This window comes from Dryobates pubescens, chromosome 7, assembly GCF_014839835.1.
Source record: "Dryobates pubescens isolate bDryPub1 chromosome 7, bDryPub1.pri, whole genome shotgun sequence".
NCBI classification, from domain to species: Eukaryota; Metazoa; Chordata; class Aves; order Piciformes; family Picidae; genus Dryobates; species Dryobates pubescens.
This window is the reverse complement of record NC_071618.1, coordinates 16993726-17008039: the sequence shown is the minus strand read 5'-3', so window position 1 is coordinate 17008039 and position 14314 is coordinate 16993726. Positions and strand designations below refer to the sequence as shown.

General features: G+C 44.1%; 1 protein-coding gene across 1 annotated transcript in view; it reads right to left on the bottom strand.

Moving 5' to 3' along the window:
• The window catches only part of UGGT2 (UDP-glucose glycoprotein glucosyltransferase 2), a 99652-nt gene that overhangs the window by 20445 nt on the left and 64893 nt on the right, over positions 1 to 14314 (bottom strand). The window contains exons 26-29 of the mRNA XM_054163005.1: positions 13502 to 13581; positions 8386 to 8575; positions 6295 to 6453; positions 4007 to 4092 (exon numbers count right to left, since the gene is read on the bottom strand). Coding sequence (XP_054018980.1) covers positions 4007 to 4092; positions 6295 to 6453; positions 8386 to 8575; positions 13502 to 13581 — 515 coding nt within the window. The remainder of the gene's footprint in view (positions 1 to 4006; positions 4093 to 6294; positions 6454 to 8385; positions 8576 to 13501; positions 13582 to 14314) is intronic.

Sequence of the window (14314 nt, the reverse complement as noted above, 5' to 3'; positions counted from 1 at the left end):
GTACTTAATTTCAATTCCTAGTCACCCAACCACACACTCAATGGCTTATGATAGACTAATATATTAACTTTTTAGGTCTCTCTCTGAAAGAAAACTGAGTCCACCATATGTTCTCTAATTTTAAATCAGTGTGCAGAATCTTATACAGGACCTTTCATCCTTTCTCTGTCTCTGTGCACATTGTAATTTTATTAACGTAAGAGATGCACATTTCAAAGGAGCAATTGGGAATAAGGTTTTGAATGTGACCTGGGGTTTGGAAGAACTGGGATCACAATTTATAAGATCACAATTTATAAACTCCCCTAACAAAACCAATAAAGGCTTTTGTGTTTCACCCAGAAGGTACTGAATGCTGTTACTGTAACTCAGTTTGTAAACTCACTGAAACGTGGGCACAACTTCATTTTTTAATCCAAGCAAGATGTCTTGCACTCTGACAGCAGCACTATTAAATGTTTTAAAACAGCTACATTATTGCTAGATAGCTGTTGTACAAAACACTTCCAACAGACTGTTTATGTCACAGATTTAAAGTGCTTCAAAATATCCACACTTTTCATATAAATACAAATAAATATAATATAATTTTCCAAATGGAGAGCAAAAGCATCTGAGTTCAACAAACAGTCTCCTGTAAATTCTCTAAACAAACAAAAAACTCCTTGCCTGAATTAAAAGAGATACAACTTTCAGTTACAGTACCACCACAATACAATAAATTACATCTACCTCCATTTTCCAAAAAGGAAATATTCAGCAAGAGCTTTTACTTATTTATACTTTTTTCTGCAGAGTATTATCTTGCAATACCTACTAACATCACAAAATCAAAGTCTCAATAACAAGCAAGGCTCAGACTGTTGCTGACTATGTGATTTTCACCAGAATAGAATAGAATAGACCAGACCAGGTTAGAAGAGATCTTCAAGATCATCGCTAATTTTCAGAGCAATTCACTGGTAACAAATGGATTTACAAGCATGACTAGTTTGAAATAATGATCCCAGTTAGAAGCAGCATTCAGGAGGAAAAAAAAAAGCTTCTTTCAAAAGCTGTGTATTTACATACAGTAAAAATAAATAAGTTGCCTGTGTATAGATGTTAATATGAGACAAGTAAATAAGCATTGAGGTGTGGAACATGCTGTAACTTCAAAATCCAGTATTCTGAACTTCCTATCATAACTTACAGGCCTGAGCCTCAAAGAGAAAAAACTCCTATCATAGTTCAACAGGAGAGGACATGATAGATAGGATAGGATAGGATAGGATAGGATAGGATAGGATAGGATAGGATAGGATAGGATAGGATAGGATAGGATAGGATAGGATAGGAGGATGAAGAGCATTCTACGATGCTTCTTGGCAAAATTCCATTCTGTCAAATAGCTGCTTGAGTTCTGATAGGAATTTGATACTGTTAACACACTGACATCAGTAGAATTAATATCAAAGATCCCAGTACAGCCTCCCAAGCATACTTTAGCTGCTGTATTTTAAGCCTACAGCTTGTAATGATTAATTTTTTTTTTTAAAAAGGCAAGCTATTGCTTAGATTCCTCATCAAGTATTACTTTTACCTAACTTAGCTTTGCTCACTTAAGCTCATTTGTATTTATTACTCCCCAGGGAAAATCACTAATCTTAAAAACCCAGCAGATTATTTAAGTTTCCTTTGATCCCATGTAGAACATAGAGTGGTTTTGTTTCATTTTTAATTCGGCTACAGCTCATTACATCATTTTCATTAACCATAATAACATTCATAAATCACGTTAGGGATCTTAAGAATTTAATGTTTAATCAGACAAATGACATAGCTGCAGTTGGTGGAGATTAACTGAACTTCCTAGGGTAAAGACTATGCTTTTCTGCCTTTTCAACAGATTGTGAATGTTTCTGGAAGAAATAAATTAAAGTTTGCCAAGAATGAATCTAGTATTCCATCAACACTACAGAGTCTAGCTGGAGGCCTGTATCTAGCAGAGTCCCTCAGGGGTTGTTACTGGGGCTAATGACAGAACTGGGAGTGGCTGACATCTGCAGGCTGTGCTGCCACTCAGTGGGACCTGGACAGGTTGGAGAGTTGGGCAGGGAGAAATTTAATGACACACAACAAGGATAAGTGTAGAGTCTTGCATCTAGGAAAGAACCCCAAGGACCAGTATACATTGGGGTCTGATCTGTTGGAGCAGTTCTGGGAAAAAGGATCTGAGAGTCCTGGTGGACAACACAATGACAATGAGCCAGCAATGTGCACTTGTAGCCAAGAAGGCCAATGGCATCCTGGGGTGTACTAGAAGGGGTGTGGCTAGTACCTTGAGAGAGGTTCTCCTTCCCCTCTACTCTGCCCTGGTAAGGCCATATCTGGAATATTGTGTCCAGTTCTTGAACTGAGGGACCCAGAAGGGCAGGGAACTGCTTCAAAGAGTCCAGTGCAGAGCCACAAAGATGATGAAGGGAGTGGAACATCATCCTCATGAGGAAAGGCTGAGGTAGCTGGGGCTCTTCAGCTTGGATTAGAGGAGAGTGAGAAGTGATCTCACTAATGTTTATAAATATGTGAAGGGCAAATGTCAAGAGAACAAGGCCAGGCTCTTCTCAGTGATGTCCAATGGTAGGACAAGGGGCAATGGGTGCAGGCTGGAGCATAGGAGGTTCCATGTGAACATAAGGAAACTTCACTGTGAGAGTGAACACTGGAAAAGGCTGTCCTTCTCTGGAGATGTTCAAAACATGCCTAGATGTGATCCTGTGTGACCTATTCTAAGTGATCCTGCACTGGCAGTGGGGATTTTATTTCTCAAGGTCCTTTCCAACCCTGACATTGTGTGATTCCCCCCCAGCCCCCCCAACAATGAAATTTAGTATATATTAACAATAACTGATGTTAATCAGTTCTTTAATTTTCTTTAATAGTTGATGATGAGTTATCATACAGAACTACATGTTCCTGAGCTCTTTTATAAGAAATAGACCTATTTCAGCTCACAGGATTACAGGGAGAGTGGGGTGTTGGGGGTGAGTAGAGAAGGAAGAACTGAAGCTGAAATACAATAAAACAATTCTGTTCTACAAGGGATCAGATCCAAAGCTTCAAGAGGATGCCCTCATATGCTACAGATCTCTGCTGTTACGTAGAACATGAGAAAAAGAGAACTCTTCCACAGAATAGATGGAATGGTTGCTAGCATGTGATCCTCATATGAAAATCAACCTTGGAAATAACAGATCTGCAAGCCAAGTAGATGGCAGTTAAATTCCAGTTAGTGGAATATGTTACTCCTTTCCATGTACAGGGCTTTCTCCCTCCAGAGAGGAAAATGTGGTGCAATCAACATGCAGCCAGTGTACAGAATTGAAGGGTGCTTCTATATCTCAGTTAATCAGAATTGATAGAAGAAAAAAAGCCTACACAGCTGAAATTAATATAATGGTCCTGTTAAAAAAAGATGCCATTCATCAATAATACTGCACCCTCAGGGCTGAAAATAATTAGGAAGGGAAATTCATGGCACTTCCTCTCCAGCTAATCAAGATGCTATTGGAGAGTAGCAACGCTCTGCTGCACATACTCTTGGAACTGTATCTTGAGTATTTTGTGAACACCAAAATATTAATAAACCAAACCATAAGTGACTTTTCTACAGAATTTGGTGCAAGCAGTTGCATGATAATGCTAACCGCAGCTGGAATTGACAGGGCAAGTCCCTGGTAGCCATGTAGCTGCATAGTAAGAGAATTTGCTAGCATCAGGTCTGGCTGAGCAGCCCAAGACTTATCATGCATTAACATATCCAAATGCCTTCAAGAACACAGAGAGCTGTCTAAGAGCAACTTATCCTATCAGGAAATAAGGTACCTCTTACAAATTTTAAATAATTGTTTGGTCCTTGCTGTGTTTTTTTTTTTCATGTTATTTCTATTTTCTTTCAGAACTGTCTGACCTTTTCAAAATGTGTTGCACCTCTACTTATGTTTCCAAAAGACAGAATAATACTCACGACAAAACCTGATAAATCTCTTCAGATCTTCCTTTACGCAATTGCAGTGTCCAAGCACCTGGATTTGCTTTCAGCTGAAAATACCCCTAAAAAAAAAGGTAGGAAAGAAAGCTGCTTGGTCTGTCAGCATTTCATAACCAGCCACATACAAACATCAATTATCCATCACATGATACCTCCAAGGTTCGTAAACAATCTACTGTCAGAATAGCCCTAGAAGTAATATAGCAGTGACGCAACCAAATATCGTCTTTACTGGATGTCCTCATTAATGCCTTTCAGAGCTCCTTTTATTTCTAGCTGAATTGAGTTTTACATAAAATCTCCACCTAGAACAGTAAGTGAGCAGTAAAAAAAAAATTATTAAATTGACCTCAAACTGAAAAGTTTCCGTGGAACAAAGCTTTGTCTGGAACAACTTTAAAAGTCAATACAGCTGCTTTCCAGTAGGAACTTTGCATACAGCAATCACTGTGTGAAAGCCAGACAAAGAATCACAGAATCAAACAGGTTGGAAGAGACCTCCAAGATCATCAAGTCCAACCGATCAACCAACCCTTACTAATCAACTAGACCATGGCACTAAGTGCCTCATCCAGGTCTTTTCTTAAACACCTACAGGGACGATCTCACCACCTCCCTGGGCAGCCCATTCCAAAGGGCAATCACTCTTTCTGTGAAGAACTTCTCCCTAACATCCAGCCTCAACTTCCTCCTAAACAGCTTGAAACTGTTTTCTTGTTCTGTCGCTGGTTGTCTAGGATTAGAGACCAACCCCCACCTGGCTACAACCACCCTTCAGGTAGTTGTAGACAGCAATAAGGTCTCCCCTGAGCCTCCTCTTCTCCAGGCTAAACAAACCCTGCTCCCTCAACTGCTCCTCATAGGGCTTATGATCCAGACCCCTCACCAGCTCTGTTGCCTTTCTCTGGACATGTTCAAGCAAGTTGACATATTTCTTGAATTGAGGGGCCCAGAACTGGGCACAGTACTCAAGGTGTGGCCTAACCAGTGCTGAGTACAGGGGCAGAATGACTTCCCTGCTCCTGCTGGCCACACTATTCCTGATACAGGCCTTGATACCATTGGCCTTCTTGGCCACCTGGGCACACTGCTGGCTCATGTTCAGCCTACTGCCAACCAGTACCCCTAGGTCTGCCTGGTTGCTCTCCAGCCACTCTGTGCACAGCCTGTAGCACAGCATGGGGCTGTGGCCAAAGCGCAGAACCCGGCACTTAGATGTGTTAAATCTCATGCCATTGGACTCTGCCCATCTGTCCAGCCCGCTAAGGTCCCTTTGCAGAGCTCTCCTACCCTCTAACAGATCAACACCTGCCTCCGACTTGGAGTCATCTGCAAACTTACTAATGGTGGACTCAATCCCCTCATCCAGAGCATCAATAAAGATACTGAACAGGATGGGGCCCAACACTGATCCCTGGGGAACACCACTAGTGACTGGCTGCCAGTTGGAACTGGCACCATTCACCACCACTCTCTGGGCCTGGCCCTCCAGCCAGTTCCTAACCCAGTGCAGACTGCACCTGTCCAAGCCACAGATTGACAGCTTGGCCAGGAGTTTGCTACTGGGGATGGTGTCAAAGGCCTTGCTGGAGTCCAGGTAGACTACATCCAAAAAAGCTTTGTAATGTGAAGAATCCTTAGAAGTACCAACATGTTGAACTGTCTTACTGTTGAGTAAAAATCCAAAGACTGACAGTTTATTAAGTATTTTATCCCTTGTGCACCAAAATGTCTCTCTTCCTATCAAATTTCATTAACCCATAGAAAATAAATCTTTTGCTTCAGAAATCACAAGATCATCTGCTCTGCAGCCTGATAAAAGCAATCATAATTATTTTGGATGACCAGAGAAATTCTCAGGTATGGATTTGTCCCACGGAGTCTTCAAGCAGTTAACTGAAGCATCTAAACTAGGAATTTTCTTTCTGCTGGATCACTGTGTAACAAAAATGATTATTATAATCTGAACGTGATTCACACCTCACATTTGTTGGTGGTATCTCCATCTGAATATAACTACCTCCTACCATCTACTTATGGCAATTAGATGCCCCATTTAGGCACTCAGAAAAGGCAGGGAGGAAAGCTCAGCAAACTAGAAATTAACATCTTTTGTAGATGGTCTCAGCTCCAGGGTATTCATGTTACTTTAAGCATTACTAAGCTTGCAACACAGAGAAATGGATTTAAAGAATAAAAAGTGCATAAAGAATTCTCATGGAAAATGTGCAATTTTACTGACTATTTCTGTACTTAATCCTTACCAGGTTGGCCATCACAATAGTATCAACCATGACAGGATTATTCTTTGTGCCCAGAGTGAACTGTAACCCTCGAGGAGGTTGTCCAGTTGTTACATCAAAGCAATGTCCTTCAAGTAAAATATATTCCAGTTCATATTCTGCTGTAACTGCCCCTTTTATCTGTGGAAGAAACAATTCACCAGTTAATGATGTCACTTAACCACGTGGGAAAAGCAACATATTACAATGACATATGCGTGGGATTTACTTCACTTAAATTAAACTGTCAAAGAAAAAAGGAGAAGGGGGGGGGGGAAGAGAGGGGGGGGGGGAAGAGAAGGGGGGGGGGAAAGAGAAGGGGGGGGGGGAAGAGAAGGGGGGGGGGAAAGAGAAGGGGGGGGGGAAAAGAGAAGGGGGGGGAAAAGAGAAGGGGGGGGGGAAAAGAGAAGGGGGGGGGAAAGAGAAGGGGGGGGGGAAAAGAGAAGGGGGGGGGAAAGAGAAGGGGGGGGGAAAGAGAAGGGGGGGGGAAAGAGAAGGGGGGGGGAAAAGAGAAGGGGGAGGAAAAGAGAAGGGGGGGGGAAAAGAGAAGGGGGGAGGAAAAGAGAAGGGGGGAGGAAAAGAGAAGGGGGGAGGAAAAGAGAAGGGGGGAGGAAAAGAGAAGGGGGGAGGAAAAGAGAGGGGGGGGAAAAGAGAAGGGGGGGGAAAAGAGAAGGGGGGGGAAAAGAGAAGGGGGGGGAAAGAGAAGGGGGGGGAAAAGAGAAGGGGGGGGAAAAAGAGAAGGGGGGGGAAAAAGAGAAGGGGGGGGAAAAAGAGAAGGGGGGGGAAAAAGAGAAGGGGGGGGGAAAAGAGAAGGGGGGGGAAAAAGAGAAGGGGGGTGAAAAAGAGAAAGGGGCGGGTAAAAGAGAAGGGGGGGAAAAAGAGAAGGGGGGGAAAAAGAGAAGGGGGGGAAAAAGAGAAGGGGGGGAAAAAGAGAAGGGGGGGAAAAAGAGAAGGGGGGGAAAAAGAGAAGGGGGGGAAAAAGAGAAGGGGGGGAAAAAGAGAAGGGGGGGAAAAAGAGAAGGGGGGGAAAAGAGAAGGGGGGGAAAAAGAGAAGGGGGGGGAAAAAGAGAAGGGGGGGAAAAGAGAAGGGGGGGAAAAAGAGAAGGGGGGGGAAAAGAGAAGGGGGGGGAAAAGAGAAGGGGGGGGAAAAGAGAAGGGGGGGGGAAAAGAGAAGGGGGGGGAAAAGAGAAGGGGGGGGGAAAAGAGAAGGGGGGGGGGAAAAGAGAAGGGGGGGGGGAAAAGAGAAGGGGGGGGGGGGGGGGGGGGGGGAAGAAAAAAAGAGAAAAGAGAAAGGCCCATCCAGAAGGAACTCCATCTAAATTTGAACCAAGCATCAATGGTAGAGAGGATGAATCCCTGTCAGGAGGGACCTTGTATCTAATGACTGTTGCGAAAGCTGAGGGCATCTCAACATTGGTAAGGTAAATCCTAGCCTGTAATGTCATAACACACCTCCCAAATACACATTAATGGTGTTTGGTCCACCAAAGCTACTTTGCACAGATTTAGTAACTGAACCAAATCTAGTGATTTTTGGAGCTCAGGAATTAAAAATATGATTTAAAAAAATGTGAACCAAAAAAAAGGGGTCAAATATATTTCAATCTATATTAAGAAACCTGAATATATTGCTGTTTATGTCAAGATTTACCTAGGTTAAATCTGTTTTAAAAACATTTTTGGTAATAATAAAGAGAAACACAAAGCTAGCACACAGTATCCATTAACTGCTTTAGTTTTATCTTACAAAAAAATAAAATGAGTATTTCCATGCATATTACAAAGCTCAACATAGGGAACAAAAAGCTTTTACTTGTATTGTGCAGTGTTTTTGTTGGTGGGTTTTGTGGTGTGGGTTTTTTTTTTCCCTTCCTTTCACTGCCTTTTTTTATTTTGTAAAGCAAGAGAGAATGTGAGAAAAAAAGATGATGGAAATAAAAATAGTAAAGAAATACTGACCAAATTATTATCAGAGAAAGCATTTCTGGAAAACAAGCCTCACAAGGTTTCCATTTCTCTGTTGAGGCAGACAGTCCAGCACTAGTTTTATAGTGTTTACAAACTACTACTTACGTCCTGTAAATGAATATTATCAAGATCACAAGAACTGTTTACTGCTTCAACCAGCCAGCTTTCAGGAGTGATCATGTTTAGAGTCAAAAGGAGTGATTCTGGCAATTCTAAGAATTTTGCCACAGGTTCAGAAGGAAGCAGCTTATTGATCCCATAAAATAATTCAGGTTCCAGAACAAAACGATAGAAGCTGTTGAAAGAGAAACATTAGGGGAAAAAAAACCAACAAACATTTACTGAAGCACAAAATTCCCAACCTGAAGTTATTCTAAAACACTTAAAGAACATAGTGAATCACATTAATGATGTTTGGAGAAACAGTAGCCCCCTATTATTTTGAAATACTGTCAGACAACACCTACAGCATCTCAAACAAGCTGATAGATGAACACAGATTCTATTAGCTTTTGTTATTATTTTTTTATACATGAAAATATGCAGTCCCCATTAGCATTCTCAAAGGCTGGGGAGTTGAATACTCAAGAGGTGCATCTAAATATTTTGATTGTGAACTGCCTTGAATTCTATCAATCTGCATCACTAAGCATCACTAAACTAAGCAGAAGGACCAATCTGCTGGACTAAGAGAGCCCTTTGGCAATGGCTCCTGACACTGGAAGCAGTAAAGAAAAAGCAAAGAAGTCTTTCCATGCATTTTCAACACTTATTCCACTTATTTCACAGGTAAAAGATCCTTGCAACAACAAAATAATGATGCTTTCCTTCCTCTTCTGTATCAGTCCTACAAAGTATTTGGGCTAGTATAACAATACATTTCATATGAAACCATTGCTATAAGAAAAATATGACCTGTATGCAGGGGCATACAATGATTCCACAATCACAGAATGCTTTGGGTTGATCCCTTGGAGTCCAACCCTAACATAGCCAGGGACGTAGCCAGCACCGATGCCACTGCACAGGCCACACCTGGGATGTTCCAAAAGGGAGCCCAGCCTAGTGGGTGGTCACAGGAAGCCAGGTATTTCACCCATAATGCCCTGCTCCCCTATAAAACATCAGTGCGGGGTCCTCTCACTCTCTGTCCTCCCTCACCGCTGCCTAGGTAAAATGGCATGAGCTGCCTCCCTTGGGCCTGCCCAGGCCCATGGCTGGGTTGGGGGGGAAGAAAGAGCCCTGGGCGGGGTTGGGTGTACCCCCAGGTGGGGATGGGATGTTCTTGGGTGTAGTTTGGGATATCTCTCTCTTTGTCACAGTGCTTGTGGTTTTCTGTAAAGCTTTCATTGTTTTTCCATTTCAACTTTCCACCATTTTTTTGCAATCTGTGTTGTCTGAGTCTTTCTTGGGAGAATTGGTCTCCCAACCCACTACAGTTAATTCTCCATCTTTTGCAATCTGATAAATAAAAAGCAATTTTACAAATATATCAATGCTAAAAAGAAGGGCAAGAAGAACCTCCACTCCTTACTGGACCTGGAGGGGAATCTGGTGACCGAAGATGAGGAAAAGGCTGAGGTCCTGAATGCCTTCTTTGCCTCGATGTTTAACAGCAAGGTAGGAGTCCAGGATGAGTGGCCTCCTGAGCTGGGTAATAGGGTCGGGGAGCAGTGTAATGCCCCAGAAATCCATGAGGAATTAGTCCAGGACCTGCTGAGCCACTTGGACACCCATAAGTCCATGGGACCGGATGGGATCCATCCTAGGGTGCTGAGAGAGCTGGCAGATGAGCTGGCCAAGCCGCTCTCCATCATTTTCCTCCAGTCCTGGCTCACTGGAGAGGTCCCAGATGACTGGAAACTGGCCAATGTGGTCCCCATCCACAAGAAGGGACGGATGGAGGAACCTGGAAACTACAGACCAGTCAGCCTGACCTCAGTGCCAGGGAAAGTGATGGAGCAGATTATCCTGGCGGCAATAACTGCGCACCTGAAGGATGGCCAAGGGCTCAGGTCAAGCCAACATGGATTTAGGAAGGGCAGGTCCTGCCTCTCCAACCTGATCTCCTTCTATGATCAGGTGACCCATCTGGTGGATGTGGGGAGGCCTGTGGATGTAGTCTACCTGGACTTCAGCAAGGCCTTTGACACCGTCCCCCACAGTAAACTGCTGGCTAAGCTGTCAGCTCGTGGTTTGGACCACAACACTCTGTGCTGGGTTAGGAACTGGCTGGAGGGCCGAGCCCAGAGAGTGGTGGTGAATGGTGCCACATCCGGCTGGCGGCCAGTCACCAGTGGCATCCCCCAGGGATCAGTGCTGGGCCCCATCCTCTTTAACATCTTCATTGATGATCTGGATGAGGGGGTTGAGTCAGTCATCAGCAAGTTTGCAGATTACACCAAGTTGGGAACAGATGTTAGTCAGTTAGAGGGTAGAAAGGCTCTGCAGAGGGACCTCGACCGACTGGACAGATGGGCAGAGTCCAATGGGATGGCATTTAATAAGTCCAAGTGCCGGGTGCTGCACTTTGGCCACGGCAACCCCATGCAGAGCTACAGGCTGGGGTCAGAGTGGCTGGAGAGCTGCCAAACAGAGAGGGACCTGGGGGTGCTGATTGACACCCGCCTAAACATGAGCCAGCAGTGTGCCCAGGTGGCCAAGAAGGCCAATGGCATCCTGGCCTGTATTAGGAATAGTGTGGCCAGCAGGAGCAGGGAGGTCATTGTGCCCCTGTACTCTGCATTGGTTAGGCTGCACCTTGAGTACTGTGTCCAGTTCTGGGCCCCTCAGTTTAAGAAGGACATCGAAACACTTGAACGTGTCCAGAGAAGGGCAACAAGGCTGGGGAGAGGCCTTGAGCACAAGCCCTATGAGGAGAGGCTGAGAGAGCTGGGATTGTTTAGCCTGGAGAAGAGAAGGATCAGAGGTGACCTCATTGCCCTCTACAACTACCTGAAAGGTGGTTGTAGACAGGAGGGGGTTGGTCTCTTCTCCCAGGCGACCAGCACCAGAACAAGGGGACACAGTCTCAAGTTGTGCCAGGGGAGGTTTAGGCTCAAGGTGAGGAGAAAGTTCTTCACTGAGCGAGTCATTCGTCATTGGAATGGGCTGCCCAGGGAGGCGGTGGAGTCGCCGTCCCTGGAGGTGTTCAAGGGGAGATTGGACGTGGCACTTGGTGCCATGGTCTAGTTGTGAGGTCTGTTGGAACAGGTTGGACTTGATGATCCTTGGGGTCTCTTCCAACCTTAGTTACTGTGATACTGTGATACTGTGATCAGCAGTTTGCCACAGCGACCAACTCCTGCCCTGGCTACACCATTAACTGTGGGAGCAGAGAGCACAGTTTTCCTCCTCCAAGTAGCCACCATCATGCCTTCAGTAAAACTGAAACACCCTGTGTCCTGCCCACATGCCCTGCTCATGACAACTACTGAGCTAACTCAAAAGGAGCCCATGGGGTATACTTTGTCACTATTTGCACTCCCTGTGCCTGTTAGCCTGCCTGTACCAATGGCCAGGTGCTGCCAGCTGTCTGACCATGCTCCCTCCCTCTCGCGCCCCACTTGCTGGGTTCCAAGGAGCGAGAAGGCTGCTGCCTCGCAGCTTGCGGTCTGAGAGCCTCTGCCAGTGTTGCTGGGTTTAAATCTCCCACAGCTTCTCCAGGAACATCCCTGGCCATGCTGCCCTCTCAAGCACCTTCATGAGAGACTGAGTCGGGTCGCCTCCCCTCGCCTCCCATCCCCAGTCTCCCTGTCTCCGGGAGCCCCCTTCCCTCTCATCACATCACAGAGCTGGCCGGTGCTGATGCAGCTGCCTTGCAGCTCGCAGTCTGAAGTTTCTCTAAATGATGCCAGAAAACCTCTTCCTCTGACCTTTGCCAAGCACAGGGAATGAACCAGGTACTAACACCTGCAAAATCCAGGCTACCATGTCTCTCTCATAATGATTATGGATACAATACCTGCCGAAGGAATGGCAATGCTTAACCTTTCTCTTAGAGGGAAAGTAACCCTTTCTGGGGAGCTGGCTTCTATGTAAATATCTAAAACCAAATTAGTGAACTCTGAACTTCAATTTAAGACAGGTACTTTCTTTATCAATTAGAATGAGGTCTCAAATGCAAACTGTACATTTACTCAAATGAATTCCAGTGAACATAATCTGTAATATTCATTGCACAGACTGTAGGAATTGACCAAGTTAAGCAGACAATCTCCCTCTTGCAAGTTCCCTCAGGCATGAAAGACTCTCCGCTGATTTACCCACAGTTTATGAGAAGTGCATTTGATGGACAAGAACACTTCCCTGTGATCCCATGCTTGACACCACAGAATTAGAATTTTTCTCCTGACAAATGCAAATTGCTTTGGTAGCACTCAACTCACATTCAAAGCAAATAACCAGTGCCACAAAAGAATCCAGAAACACAAATCACTGTTTACCTTTTAAGAGAATATATGGTGCTAAGGATTCTTTATTTTCCAAACACAAGCAAGATAATATGTTTATATGAAAACTTATGAACTGCCAAACAGAGAGGGACCTGGGGGTGCTGATCTGCAGCTGCCTAAACATGAGCCAGCAGCGTGCCCAGGTGGCCAAGAAGGCCAATGGCATCCTGGCCTGCATTAGGAATAGTGTGGCCAGCAGGAGCAGGGAAGTCATTGTGCCCCTGTACTCTGCATTGGTTAGGCTGCACCTTGAGTCCTGTGTCCAGTTCTGGGCCCCTCAGTTTAAGAAGGACATTGAGACACTTGAACGTGTCCAGAGAAGGGCAACAAGGCTGGTGAGAGGCCTTGAGCACAAACCCTATGAGAAGAGGCTGAGGGAGCTGGGATTGTTTAGCCTGGAGAAGAGGAGGCTCAGGGGTGACCTCATTGCCCTCTACAACTACCTGAAGGGTGGTTGTAGCCAGGAAGGGGTTGGTCTCTTCTCCTAGGCAACCAGCACCAGAACAAGGGAACACAGTCTCAAGCTGCGCCAGGGGAGGTTTAGGCTCAAGGTGAGGAGAAAGTTCTTCACCAAGAGAGTCATTTGTCATTGGAATGTGCTGCCCAGGGAGGTGGTAGAGTCACCATCCCTCGAGGTCTTCAAGAGGAGATTGGATGTGGCACTTGGTGCCATAGTCTAGTCATGGGGTTTGTGGTGACAGGTTGGGCTTGATGATCCTCGAGGTCTCTTCCAACCTTGGCGATACTGTGATACTGTAACTACTTACCTTGTTAATGGCACTTCTGACAGCTTGGATCTGCAGTTCAAAAACAGCCTAAGTTTCATGTTGATAACGTCTTTGAGTACCTACAGGGGAAAAAAAAATAGAAATAAAAATTTCTACTACAAAAAGTTGTTCCTGCTAATCAAACTTTGAAACAAGCCAGTTATCCTTGCAACATCCTGTCATTTCTCAAGCTTCAGTAGAAATCTCAAACATTTTAAAGTTCTAAATATATCTGTATATTAAGGGATGCTGTCAGATATTCCAAATAAAGATTTGACCTTTTCTAAAACTGCATGATTTAGCACATGATATTCTTCATAGTCAAAATGTCATTTCCCAATAGTGATGCAGCTCCTTAAAGACCAGCTATCCCAAATTCCCAGTACTGGTGTAAATTATATTATCACTTTTCTTATATTGTGTTTTCATGAAGATTTTAAAGCTTCTAAGTACATGTGCCTTTCTTCCAATAACCAACCTTAAAACAATGACTTTGGCTTCTGTTAAAATTGCTGTATACAAAAATGTCAGCAATGATGAATGATGCATTAAACTATTCAATTAGCTTCAAAACATTCCAGTAAGTTAAAATATTTCTACTTCTTTCTCAGTTTCTTAATTTTAAAAATATTAATCTTCTGGATGCTGTTATAAAGGAACCATAATATTAGGACAATCTACTTTGTTTAAAGTTAATGAAGTTATTAATTTCTTTAAAGCACTCATAAAAATCTTTTCCAAGTTGTCTTTATTTCTGTGGCTTCTGACCTGAAGCACTTATTTGAGTGCATAAAGCAGCTGTGTCTACTCTTA